This window comes from Labeo rohita, chromosome 23, assembly GCF_022985175.1.
Source record: "Labeo rohita strain BAU-BD-2019 chromosome 23, IGBB_LRoh.1.0, whole genome shotgun sequence".
In the NCBI taxonomy this organism is placed as follows: domain Eukaryota; kingdom Metazoa; phylum Chordata; class Actinopteri; order Cypriniformes; family Cyprinidae; genus Labeo; species Labeo rohita.
The window spans coordinates 29,240,981-29,255,598 of record NC_066891.1 but is presented as its reverse complement, the minus strand read 5'-3'; the positions used below and the strand labels follow the sequence as shown (position 1 = coordinate 29,255,598).

The following is a 14,618-nucleotide window of genomic DNA, read 5'->3' as shown; positions in this document are numbered from 1 at the left end:
CTGTATGTGAAGGAGATGTGTTGCACTGCGTGAGGCAAATGGTGGTCACACCAAATACTGACTGGTTTTCGGACCCCCCCAATACAGTAAAACTGCACATTTTAGAGTGGCCTTTTATTGTGGCCAGAAAACAAAAGTGTTGCGTTTATAATTTTGGTCAGTGTATGTTAAAATATAATTTATTCCTGTGGTCAAAGTTGAATTTTCAGCATCATTACTTCAGTCTTCAGTGTCACATGATCTTCAGAAATCATTCTAATATGTTGTTTGCTGCTCAGAAACACTTTTGATTATTATCCATGTTGAAAACAGTTAGTGCTTAAAGGAGAAGTCCACTTCCAGAACAAAAATTCACATATAATGAGCATCTTGTCATCCAAGATACTCATGTCTTTCTTTCTTCAATTGTAAAGAAATTATGTTTTTTGAGGAAATCATTTCAGGATTTATCTCCATATAATGGACTGATATGGTGCCCCGATTTTGAACTTCCAAAATGCAGTTTAAATGTGACTTCAAACGATCCCAAATTCGGTTGTAAACGGCGAGGAAGAAGGGTCTTATCTAGCAAAATGATCGGTTATTTTAATAAAAAGAATACAATTTAAATCCTTTTTAATCTCAAACACTCGTCTTGTCTTGCTCTACCTGAACTCTGCGTATTCTGGCTCAAGACAGTTAGGGTATGTCGAAAAACTCCAATCGTATTTTCTCCTATCACTGAAGAAGTACCGACCCAGACTATGCAAATTGAACATGCAAAGAAGATAAAAAACCCTTAACAAAAAAGGAAAAACAGTGCTATAGGATGATTTTGAAGTTGAGGGAGAACATGAGATGGGAGTTTTTTGACATACCCTAACTGTCATGAACCGGAACAAAAACAGGGAGTTCAGGGAGAGCAAGACAAGACGAGTGTTTGAGATTAAAAAGTATATAAATTGTATTATTTTTATGAAAATAACCAATCATTTCGCTAGATAAGACCCTTCTTCCTCGGCCGGGATCCTTTAGAGCCCTTTGAAGCTGTATTTAAACTGCATTTTGGAAGTTCAAACTCGGGGCACCATAGAAGTCCACTATATGGAGAAAAAAAAATGCTGAAATATTTTCCTCAAAAAACATAATTTCTTTACAACTGAAGAAAGAAAGACATGAACATCTTGGATGACACATTATCTGTAAATCTTTGTTCTGGAAGCTAACTTCTCCTTTAATATTTTTGTCTTTTTTTTCAGGTTTCATGATGAATAGAACATTCAAATGAACATCATTTGTTTAAACATTTGTAACAATGTAAATGTCACTTTTTGGTCGATTTAATACATCCATGATGAATACAAATATATATTTTTTATTTCTGTAATTATTATTATTATATGAAAGCAGAGCATAAGAAACTAGTACACTATAATACAAGTCTATGTATCTGCGGAATGCCACAATTGACCAATCGGAATCAAGCAGTAAGCTGTGTAATAATCATATATATTTCAGCCATAGTACGATCATAAAAAGGACCGCTGAAGTGTTTTACATAATGTTAAGGGCCGTGTCCGGCTCCGTGACACAAACAAACCCCAACCTAATGGTACACAGACGCATCTGGTGGACATGTGTGAGCGTCCGTGTGTGTGTACAGGTTTTACACAACATCACGGGAGCATTTTAAAGGATTCGGCAGAAAGAATAATGGTATTTTAAACTGTCTTTCAGCACTTTATGAGTGAGTGGAGTAGAGGGGGGTCAAGATAGAGGGAGAGGAAGTGATGGAGGTGAGGAAGTGGAGATGGGAGGGGAGAGATAAGAGGCGGGAAAGGAAGTGAGAGGGAAAAGAGGAAAAAGATAAAGAGATGGAGAAAATATCAGGAGGTGGAGAAGCTGGTACAGCCATTCCCTCCAGCGCTCGGAGATAAGCCCTGTTTACAGCAGCTTTATAGGAATATGGCCCAAAAATGATATGATTCATATGTTGTCCTTAAACTTTAACAATAGCGCTCATGTCATCCCTATGAATAAGGATCTGCATGAGAAAATACATTCTCGGTGGTTTGCATAAGCGGTGGAACCCAAATATGAAAATTATCTCATCATTTTAGACAAGTCACACTGATTTAGAATCACATTTGTCATTTTGAACTAGTTTGACTATCTTTAAAATAAATCACATGCTCACAAGTTTTCACTCTGTCTCCAAACGCCATTTATGGTGGCCATGGATGTTAAGCCCCCAAAATGAAAAACACCATGTGACTCATGTACTAATTTATTTCTGTCTTCTAAAGCCATATGGCAGCTTTGCATGAGAAAAAATCCAAAATGTTATTGATATTATATTCCCCCTAAGTGAACTGTTAGGTAATTCTAATTGAGTCAATGATTTGAACTCAAGAACCAGATCAATGAGTCTGTTATTTTCAGTCAACTAAAAGAAAACAGACCGAATTGTTTGGGATGTTTCACATCAGTTCAGTTCAAATGACATCAGATCAGATCTCTAGAGGTTTTGCTTACAGCAGTTCAGTTCAGCTGTTGGTCAAATCACTTAATTTCAGATCATTTCAAATCAGTTCACCTCAGTTCAGATCACTTTAGTTTAAATCAGTTTAGATCACCTCACTATAAATTAAATCAGGTCAGATCACTTCACTTCAAATGAGTTTCCAAATGAACCGCATTTCCAAATGATCTCGGTTCATATCCGTTCAAATCATGTCAGTTCAGTTGATGTCAGTTTGGATCACTTGAGATGTCAGTTCAGATCACATCAGGTCAAATCAGTTTAGGACAGGTCACAATATTTCAGGTTTAGTTCAGATGAACTAATTTCTGGTCTCCACATTTTAGATCAGTTCAGCTCAGATCAGTTCAGGTCAGTTAATTAGAAAACAGTTCAGATCATTTAAGTTTGGATCAGTTCAGATCACTTTAGTCATCAGTTTATTTCAAATCAGTTCAGATGAACTCATTTTGGATCACTTTAATAAAGTTGAGACTTCAATTTAGATCAGATGTGTTCAGATCACTTCAGTTCATCAGTTTATTTCCAGTCAGTTCAGATCAGCTCAGTTTGGATCACATCAGTTCAGATCACAACACTTCGGGTCTGATCACCTCAGTTTAAATCGCTTTTGTTTTGGATCAGTTCAGGATTATTTCAGTTCATTGGTTTATTTCAGATCAGTTCAGATCACATTAGTTCTGATCACTTTATGTCTTCAATTTAGATCAGATCAGATCAGTTCAAATAAGTTCACATTTATTCAGCGTCAGATCTGTTTACATCAGCTTAGTTCAACATTGCAAAAAAATCATTTTTTTGAATCTTGTTTCCAGCCAAAATATCTAAAAATTCTTAAATCAACAAGGGTTTCCTAGACAAGTAAAAATTATTATTATTAGCTTGTTTTCAGTTTCTGTTTGAAATAAGATTATTTTTCTTACCCCATTGGCAGATTATTTTGCTTGTTCCAAACAAAAGCTTATTTAATTTTGACTTGCTTTTTTTTTTTAAAAAAAAAAAAAAAAAAAAAAAACAAGACAATCATTTTTACTTGTGTAGAAAATCCTTATTAATTTAAGAATTTTTCTATATTTAAGAACTCAGTTTAGATAACTTGATCTTAGATTACTTTAGGAGCTGGTTGCATAAAAGGTTTAGACTAGTCTTACAAGTAAGTAATCTATTTTTTTTTTTTTTCCTTAAGACTGGCCATCATTTTTCATTCATTTACACTAAATCATAGATTAGTTTAAGCTGAATCCAAAAATAATACTAATTTCCATTTGCTAACTGCTAGTTGCTCAAACTTGTACTTAAGACACAGTCTTCATTTCATTAAGTATACTTAAGTAAAGTTCTAGTATATTTTTTTGAAGTATAGTATATACTTAAGTATACTATTTCAGTACTCCTTTAGACTAAATTGGCCAACTTTCTAGTATATAAAAGTATACTTTTAAGTGCACTTCAAGTATAACAGTAGTAAACTTTGAGTACACAACTAGTTTACATCTAAGTTTTTAGTTTATACTGCAACTATACTAAAAGTAAACTTATAGGTATACTGATAGTTTACTAATTAAACACATTTTTAGAATTTTTAGTACACTGAAGTATAGTCTCAGTAAACTGCTAGTTTAGTAGTGTCATACTGCAGGTATGCTACTTTAAGTATACTACTACTATGTCCCTATTTAGGTATTATTTTTGTATATATTTTGTTATATGAACATCTGAACATACAAAACATCAAAAAGATGAAGAAAAAGAACAGGGTATCTGCTTGCAAACAAAAACATTTTATTCTAGCTTCATGCCTTTTTTTTTATAAACATTTAAATGTGGATAAGTTTCATAAATAAAAACAAATAAAGAAATAAACAATATTTTGAACAAAACACTGAAAAACAAAAGACTGAACTAGATTCAGAAAGATAATCAAAACATAGATGGAGTTGATCAACACCACAATCAGTCATCATTACCTCTTCATGGCTCAACATTTTATTCCGTAACGTTACAGTTTTGATGATTTTTTTTTGTCTGATGACCGTGTTAGATTACATGTGGAAGCATCTGTTGTTTCGGTTTCTTCTACACTTACGTTTTTTGGAAATTCGGTACAGAAGACTTATAATAGCGCCCCTACTGTATAACAATGTGTAACAATATATTTAGACCTTTTCTAAGTATAAGTCAAGTATACTTAAATGTCATTTTAAGTATATCTCTGAGAAGTGCATAAAGCACATTTCTGAGAAGTACTTGAAAAGTACACTGAAAGTATACTTTCCTATTTTTTTAATTTAAAAGAAGTATACTAATAGTACACTTGAATAAACTTCTTTTTCGTAAGGGTTAACATAGAGGCTAAGTTTATGCAACTGTCCCTAGATCACTTAAGTTCAAACAGCTTTTATATAACAGATAGTCAGGAATAAAACCATCAAGAGTAATGAAACCCAGGCTGTTCACACTGGTAGTTTATTTGTGATGACAAATAAAACCACCAGTGTGGGCAGCCCAGATGCTGATTTCTCATCAAAGATCAATCATAGTAGATTTTTCTCAAATGTTAACACACTGTTGTATTGTGTTTCTTCCTTTCAGACCCATACAGGGGAGAAGGAGAAGATCTGTCCGTACTGCGGCCAGAAGTTTGCCAGTAACGGCACACTGAGAGTGCACATCCGCAGCCACACAGGTCAGTTCCTCCTCATCCAAATGTACACTGTCTGCTGACCTTTCAGCATTTGCCCTGAGCTTATCTAGCTAAAACTCAGGTAAAAGTCAGTATCAAACAACACTTTAGATGCTTATTTCATGGCATGACAACAGACTGTGAGTTCAAGAAAAAAAAATGCATTAGGAAAATATATAGTATGCCACCCCAGAACTGTAGATGCATTACATTTGGCATGTTTTTCTATCTCCGTCTTTTTAAAAATCTCAGTGTGGACATGGTGACAGAGAGCATGTTCATTAAAGAGCCTTTATAGTGGAGAGCCCAACATTCCAGTGTGCTGCCATAACAACAGACTACACACACACACACACACACACACATATACGCATACACGCATATATATACAGACTTGTTTTCTAACCCCTACTGCACACATACATACACAGTTCAACAAGGCCAACACATACCCAATGGAGTAAAAACACTGTATGTGTGTGCTGGAATGCAGTAGACATGGTGAGAGTGAATGATGCGCCTGAAAGAAAGAAACACTCTTTGTAGGCATTCAGCATTGTGACTCCTGACCTCTGCTGCCTGTAAATCTGACTTCCCATTCTTTCAGCTGCACTAGTATTATTTGCTTTTTTTTTTTTTTTTTTTTTTTTTTTTTTTTTTTTTTTTTAAGAGACGCATGCTGAAAAACATTAGTGTTGTGCAGTATCTTTGTCTGTCTGGTCTTCCTTTATGAAAAAGAAGTTTATTCAAGTGTGCTATTAGTATACTTCTTTTAAACTAAAAAAATAGGAAAGTATACTTTCAGTCTACTTTTCAAGTACTTCTCAGAAATGTGCTTTATATACTTCTCAGAAATATACTTAAAATGACATTTAAGTATACTTGACTTATACTTAGAAAAAGTCTAAATATATTTATAAGCTATATAAGCTATACTATACTAAGCTCAGAGAATCCATGTTTTCATTGGTATATGGTATTGGGCGCTATTACACGTCTTCTGTACAGAATTTCCAAAACACAAGAGAAGAAGAAACCGAAACAACAGATGCTTCCACATGTAATCTAACATGATTATCAGACATAAAAAAAATCATCAAAACTGTGTAACATTATGGAATAAAATGTCGACCCATGAAGAGGTAATAATGACTGTTAAGCTTTCGGGTGTTGATCAGCTCCATTTATGTTTTAGTTATCATTCTGAATCCAGTTTAGTGTTTTATCAGTGTTAAGTTCAAAATTTTCTTTCTTTCTTTCTTTCTTTCTTTCTTTCTTTTTTCTTTTTATTTATGAAACTTACCCACATTCAAGTGTTTATAAAAAAGAATGCTCAAAGTGAAATAAATTGTTTTTGTTTACAAGCAGAAACCATGTTCTTTCTTTTGATGTTTTGTATGTTCAGATATTAATATAACAAAATATATACAAATTAATACGTAAATAGGGACTTACTTAAAGTAAGATGTAAAGTTCACTTAAAGAAAACATTTCTTTCACAAAAGAAAGAACATGGTATCTGCTTGTAAACAAAAACAATTTATTTCACTTTGAGCATTCTTTTTTTATAAACACTTGAATGTGGGTAAGTTTTATAAATAATAAATAAAGAAATAAATAAACAACATTTTGAACACAAAGCTGAACAAAAAGACTGCATTGAATTAATCAAATCAAATAATCAGTTTGACAGTCATTAGACAGTCATTATTACCTCTTCATGGGTGGACATTTTATTTCATAATGTCTGATGATTGTGTTAGATTACATGTGGAAGCATCTGTTGTTTTGATTTCTTCTTCGTTTGTGTATTGGTAATTCTGTACAGAAGATCTGTAATAGCGTGAAAACACGGATTCTCTGAGCATAAGTATAGCTCAAATATATTTAGACTTTTTCTAATTATGTCAAATATACTTACATGTCATTGAAGTATATTTCTACATAAAAAGTACAGTGGAAGTATTTTCTTTTATTAAGTTTAAAAGAAGTATACTAATAGCACACTTGAATAAACCTTTTTTTTTTTTTTTCGTAAGGGTTTTATATCACTGGCAACTTCACTGTGATTATATCATGGCCGTTCAATATTTTGCCCAACACATTAGTAATCAACAAAATACGCCAAAACCAGAATTTCAGTTTGGTAAGCAAGACAAATCTTTGTGTATTTTAAGATATCATTGCGTTATGAGTGTTGAAAGACCAAAACCACTGAGGAAATCAGCTATAGATCTAGCAGGAAAACAGATTTCTGTGGCAGTTGTGTCTTTCTCTGTCCTTCCCCCAGCTCACCTCTGCTCGACGGGGTTAAAACCCCGCGCTGACAGCCTCTCTGCTGGTTCAAAGGGTTAATCTCAAGTTTGTTTGGTTTACCTGCTTGATTAGAAGCTTGATTCAGAGTCTTCTGCCAAAGTTAAACTCAACCCAGTACTTCCTATAAATGAAATCATACCTAATTAAAACATCTAAACCTAATCATAAACCTCACCATCTGTTTCTCAGATCCGCACTTAAGCTCAACTAAACACAAAACGTTCATTCCACCCGCACATTAACATCCAAAAAGCTGTGTTTTTACCTCTTTTTAATTTTTGTGGTGGCAGCGCAGCCTTTTCAGACACAGCTGAATGTAGCATACGTGTGATCAAGGCTGTTTATTTGGTAATGCCGGGTTTGGACTTGACAGGGCACAGAACAAATCACGCCACGCCACGTCTGGCTGCTGGAGAATAATGCAAATCCACCTTTACTGAACTCAGAGTGTTGATGATGTCATTCTCAGGCACCACATGGGATTTCGCTTGTTAGCTAGTGCGGTATACAAAAACTACCTTTAAAAACATATAGCCTCACCTCATTTCCATTTTGTAACGCCACAACTGTACCACTAAACAGTGCTATGAATGATATTATTCTCTTCAGCTAATGTATACGTACCATAAAAGATATTTATGAATTGTGACCTAAATTCAAAGTCTTTTGAAGACATTCTGAAAAACTTGTAACCTGCAGTTGCTACCTTAAAAAAACATTTTTTACCTGATTTAACCCACCACTCCCACCAAAACAGTTTTGTTGGTATAAATTAAAGAGCAGGTCATACAGGTTTTTGAAAAAATATCTTTTATTGCAGTTTGTAAGGTAGCTATCTGTTAATGTAAACAGTCTGTAAACAGTCTTTTAGTCTCTAAAAGAAGGAGTTATGGAATCTTCTACCTGTTACTGATATACATCAGTTTGTAACATATTAGCATAATCCATGCCTGCCTGTGAAATATGAACACTCTGACCTGTCCACAAACACTTCCATTCGTTAGTGTGTTTACATCATGTCGAGAAGACGGTGTGATCTGCACTGTGAAATCAAGTTTTTGTTTTCAATGCTGAAAGAGGATGTGAAGAATCAGTGGTTAAAATCCATTTTTTCTACAATTCATAGCACATACAAAGTTTAAACTCACCACTGAGAAACATCCCGATCAAGTTGTGATTGAAATGGAGTTTCTGGATGAGCAACTGTACCGGTATCATCCTCAGACTCTGGCTCGAATTGATATGGTAATATCGATGCCATTTTTTAATTTTAATTTATGTTTATTTTTTTACCTTATAGCATGTTTGTTTACAAGTAACCCTTAAAAAAATAATTATGGTGAAAGGTGTTAAGTTTCTGACAGGCATTGTATATGCCCAAAATGACCAATCACAACAGACTTGGCTAGCTGACCAATCAGAGCAGAGCAGGCTTATGGAAGAGAGGAGTTTGCAAACCTTAAAGGAACATTTTTTTGAAAATAGGCTCATTTTCCAACTCTCCTAGAGTTAAACAGTTGAGTTTTACCATTTTCAAATCCATTCAGCCGATCTCCGGGTCTGGCGGTAGCACTTTTAGCATAACTTAGCACAGATCATTGAATCTGATTAGACCGTTAGCATCTCGCTCAAAAATGACCAAAGAGTTTCGATATTTTTCCTATTTAAAACTCGACTCTTCTGTAGTTACATTGTGTACTAAGACTGACGAAAAATGAAAAGTTGCGTTCTAGGTCGATATGGCTAGGAACTATACTCTCATTTCGGCGTAATAATCAACTTTGCTGCCGTACCATGGGTGCAGGAGGCGCAATGATATTACACAGTCGTCAACTCTGTCGGCTGCAACTCTGCATCTACACAAACTTATTGGTGGTCACTTTCAGTCACTGCGTAATATCATTGCGCCTGCTGCACCCATGGTACACATGGTAAGTTATAGTTTTTTCCATTTACTGAGAAGAAAATATACTGTACTAATATATATATATATATATATATATATATTTTTTTTTTTTTTTATATTTTTTTTTATTTTTTTTTTTTTTTAAATATTTTACTAAACATTTTGGAATCTAAAATTGCTATAAAATCAAAGCCATATGTCCAACTAAGTTATGTTCCAAATTTGAAGTTGATATCACAAAATTTGATATTTTGTTCAGGCGCTGTACCAAAAATGGCTATAGCTAATAACCCAAACTTCTGTCACAAAATTCTCAAAAAAATGCTGACCATTAACGGTTTAAAAGCCCAGACACACCGAATTGACATAAAAAAAAAAGTTGCGGTAAAAGCTAATTGTGTTGCTCGCTCACGTCACTTATGTTAGGGCCAAAATCTTTTGGTTAAAACCACTGCAAAGACAACAGCCACTGGCCAGCTAGCATGTACTTTCTGCATGAGAAGAAATAACTCTCCATACCAGCAGGTGGCAGCAGTCTATGTTCGTAATTCAAAAAGAGAAACCAGAAGAAGTACTGTCAATATGAGAGATAAGAAAAGCCTTCATGTGTAAAATCTTGACTCAGCTTCTTTGATTTCATTCTTGTGCACCAGTTTGCTAAGATGAACAGCCAATCAGAGCGATCTCTGTCATCGATGGCCCCCACTGCTAATTTAACATGTTCAGTTAGCCAAAAAAAGCCATTAACAGGGTCTAAGTCTGGGCTGGGCAACTTCAATCCTGGAGAGCCAATGTCCTACAGAGTTTAGTTCCAACCTTGATGAAAACTCAACTGCTTCTAGATTTCTTGTCACACTGACAACATTAATGAGCTTGTTCATTTGTGGTTAATTAGGGCTGGAGTTAAACTTTGCAGGACAGTGGCCCCTCCAGGTGCGAAGTTGCCCAACCTTGGTCCGACTTGCGCCAAAACACACTGCAAAAACTAGACTGATGCTCAACGCCGCTCCCAACATTGGCCGACCTTCGGCTTGATGTGTCATGGCCTTTAGATTGCCAAATAAAGTGCAGTACATCAAAGCGGATTGAGACTGGGCTGTTTTAAGACGGAATGGGTGTTTCTGTTTAAAGGTTGAACTAAAAACGCTGTCCAAACAGATCCAAGGACTCCGGCGTGAATGGATGTTCTGTTTGCATGTATGCATTAGTCTTAGTTTGCACGCTCTGCTGGGTTAGCTTGGTGCCATTGGCAGGAGGAATGCAGGAGGACCTAAAGGAAACACTTATGGAATGTGAAGGGCTGAATGACATCATGTGAGGTGTCAAGGCCTGGAAGAAGCTAAAGTTGCCCTGGGTTTACATCTCATTTACGCAAAACTGAAAAGAGCCATTGTACAGCAGTGATGTGTAAGGTGTGTGTGTTTGTGTGTGTGTGTGTGTGTGTGTGTGTGTGTGTGTGTGGAAAAGCCTTTGCATTTGCCCTCAGGAAAGATCAAGCCACATTAGTCTAGTGCCCTCATCAGTGAAAGTAGTTCAGCCATGAGGTCAGTGCACATGCTATTGATGATTGTAGGTGAAAGTGACACAAAACATTAGCAATGATCTGAAAACACTTCTCTAACATTAAATAGAAACGTTTCCACAGAACTACGTCCTGTCTCTCCTACGTCCTGTTTGGTATGAATGTAGCCCTGAATGTAACTTGCCATTTAGGGATGGATTTAGAAATGACATTTCCGAAAACTGTCTTTGGAAAGAATCGTTTAAAGGTTCACTACTGAAGTAATATTCAGATCTGGTAGATATAAAGCTGCAGTTCAGAGGATGCAATATAGAACAGTGTTACTTAAGTATTATATACTATTATAATTTGTTTAAAGAATATTTTGAATTTGCTTTTATTTTTATATTTTAAGTTTTTGTTTAATTATCTTTAGTTTAATTATTATCAGGGCTTGACATCAACACCTGTCAACCCGCCAAATGCGGGTCGATTTCACTAGTGGCCTATAACATGGTCCCTCCCACTAGCCACTTTGGTGGTTAAAATGTAAGGATTTCTGTCATTCCAAAAGCGCCACCTGCTGGCAGAGAATGAATGTGCATTTTCAATAAACCCATGTTTTTGTTCAGAACAATAAAAAAAAAATTTAACCCATATTTAAGATCCTAATATGCAGTAAGACAGTAAGAAATCTATATATTGTAAATTAAATAATTTTAATCTAAAGTTAATGTAATTTTATTCATATAAAACATAATTTCCCAACAACAAAACTGTGGCCAGTGAAAATACTGAATGGCTAGTAACTTGGAAAACCAGTAGCCACAGTCACTGGTGAGCAAAAAAAAATTATATCAAGCCCTGATTATTACTAATAATTAAGCAATTTTGCTGTGTGCATTTGTCATTTTTAAACATTATTATTTTTTATATATTACTATTTGGACTATTGGATATATTATATATATATATATATATATATTTATATATATATATTTATATATAATATATTATTTTTTTTTTTTTTTTTTTTTTTGTTTATTTCTATTCATTCAAATTCCAGTTTTAAATTTTTCAGTAACTTTAGTGTTTAAACATATTTCACTTTTTTGCCAAAGCAAATTTTTTAATTTAATATTTAAATTTCATTTCAGTTTTATTTCAATTGCAAGTAAATAATTACAAGTACATTACTTACAATATGCAAGTGCATAAATAATCGGTGTAAACCAATGAGCAACATTGCTGACACAATGGATCATTCAAAAAGGTGACCATCTGAGCAATCAAAACCAAGTATCATTGGTTTTGGCCTGGTTTCACAGACAAGGCTTAGGCTAAGCCAATATTAGGCCATAGTTCAATTAGGACATTTAAGTAATTTTTATAAACTTGCCTTAGAAAAATCATTATTGGTGTGCATCTTGAGACAAAACAAAGACAATGATATATGTTAAGCTCAGTCTGTGCAAGTTTCTTTCAGTTAAAACAGCTCAGACTTACATTTTAGTCTGGGACAAGGCTTAAGCCTTGTCTGTGAAACTGAGGAAAAGGAACTCTGAGCTTTATATTTAAACTAACCCAGAGTTAGTTTTCTAACTAACTCTTTTTCTTGCTCAGCTGTTATGTCGTTTGTCAGCGCTACATAACTTGTATGTTTAAAAAAAAAAAAAAAAAAAAAAAAAAAAACAACAGTGTTATTTACCAGCCCAAATTACATTATTTAGATAAATCTCTTTCTCTGTATCTGTCTCTTTTACATTACTTACAGATATTCATTTATTTCTTTAAATTATCTCTTTTCTTTTAGGAGGTTGCTGTTTTTTTACATCATTATGGACATTTATTGTAATAAAATGATCATCAGTATGCATCAGATTATCCATTTTCTTCCTTACTGAGCTGAAACCCAGCTCAGATATTTACCAGAACAAAGTTGCCTACCGAGTAACTTGTAGTTTTGCGCCTCAAGGGCTAGAAGGCCAAATTGACTGTAATTTAGCTTTAAATTGTAGAGTTTACACATTAACTTTGACAGTCCTTAAAATACAATCTTATGATTTTTTTTCTTAAGTTTTTAGCACCCTCAGACACCAGTGTGAAAACCCCTTAGACCCTACAGTAGGTCTATCCAAACATCATCCAAACCTACTCCCGGAGGGCCACTGTCCTGCAGACTTTAGCTCCAACCCCAATTAAACTCACCTGAATCAAAGAAATCAAGGTCTTTAGCAAAGCCAATAATGGCAAGCCTGCAGCCTTTAGCCAAATAAGCGTAATGGCTAAAACTAACACTTCCGGTTTGGGAAAGGAGACCGTCAATGGAGGAGAGGCTTCACTACGCTACACAAACAGTTTTTTAGAGGAAACTGCTTATCATTTAATGAATCGACCACCAGTTGGCTAATATGTTTTTCACTACACAATACTTTTGGATTGAACTACTTTTAGAGTTTACACAGAAAAAAATGCAGTTTTATAAGACTTTTTGCGACAGGCGGGATTCAGCTTACGGCACTTCCCATTCATTCCTACGGTATCCGTAAATGGCGATTGAGTGTCGCACAACTCTGAACTGAAATTCATGGCTGTAATCTGATTGGTTATCAAGGCACACGTGATCCAAGTTGACCGTTACACTTTCTCCAATAGTACGTGATACAGACCCTCTCATCTCCCAATAGTAAGAAAATCTCTGCCTTCAGAAATGCTAAAATCTTCTAGGTATGCATATGGTCAAATTGGAACTGAACTCTGCAGGACATTGGCCTTCCAGGATCAGGACTGCCATAGGTCTTCAGCCAGGCTCATGGGGACCCACTGTCCTGGAAATTTTATTTCCAACCTGCTTTAACACACCTGAACTGTGATTTCTGAAGACCTTGATTAGCTGGTTCGGGTGTGTTTGATTAAGCTTGTAGCTAAACTCAACAGGACAGTGGGTCCTCAGAAGCAGGATTGAAGACTTCAAACAAGACTTTAAGCAAAAATTAACTAGACAGCACCATTGGACAGTGAAATGCATCACTGTGGTCTCTATTTGTCTGGTGTCTAAACAATATTCTAAGAAACCTAGCCAGGAAGGGCATCATGTTTTCCTTATCCACATTTTTTTCCCGCCAAAACTCATTCAATTTTGTATAAGAGAATAGAGTAAGAGAGGTACTACACCAGCATAGATGGATTACCGTCCATCTTAAACAGCAGGAGTTTGGGCTTCTCACTGACTGCCTGGTGGATGTTGCACACAATAATGACAAAAGCTTTCTGAAAATCCAGTCTGATTCCAGTCTAATGGACTGGCTTTTCGTAATTTCAATTGGTCAGGGTGCACCATGCACAGGTTTTAATCAGGCCACTGGAAAACCAAGTCGTGTTTACAGGATACCGGTCTTAGAATGAGTGTTTCTCAGGAAGAACTGATCCCTGGATTTGTCCAAGATTACAAAGTTCATGCCGTGAAATCTCTGAACGGCAGTACTTAGTTACTTCTGGTTTAGTTACACAACATATTCCACATTGTCAGACAAATGTCCATAAAGTAGTCAGTGCTTATTACATCTGGACAGATGGAAATACTGACCGCAAAGTTTAAACACAATTTCCAATCATTTCTTTAATGTTGTGTGGAAAGTCATATGTAAATAAGCTGTGTTCTTCAGTGTGGTGTGGAAATTTGTAAATAAGC

At 35.2% G+C, this 14,618-nt stretch overlaps 1 protein-coding gene across 1 annotated transcript in view; it reads left to right on the top strand.

The window, feature by feature from the left end:
* prdm5 (PR domain containing 5) overlaps positions 1–14,618 on the top strand; it is a 92,859-nt gene that overhangs the window by 42,911 nt on the left and 35,330 nt on the right. Inside the window, exon 13 of the mRNA XM_051096294.1 lies at positions 5,114–5,207. Within this exon, the coding sequence (XP_050952251.1) occupies positions 5,114–5,207 (94 nt within the window). The remainder of the gene's footprint in view (positions 1–5,113; positions 5,208–14,618) is intronic.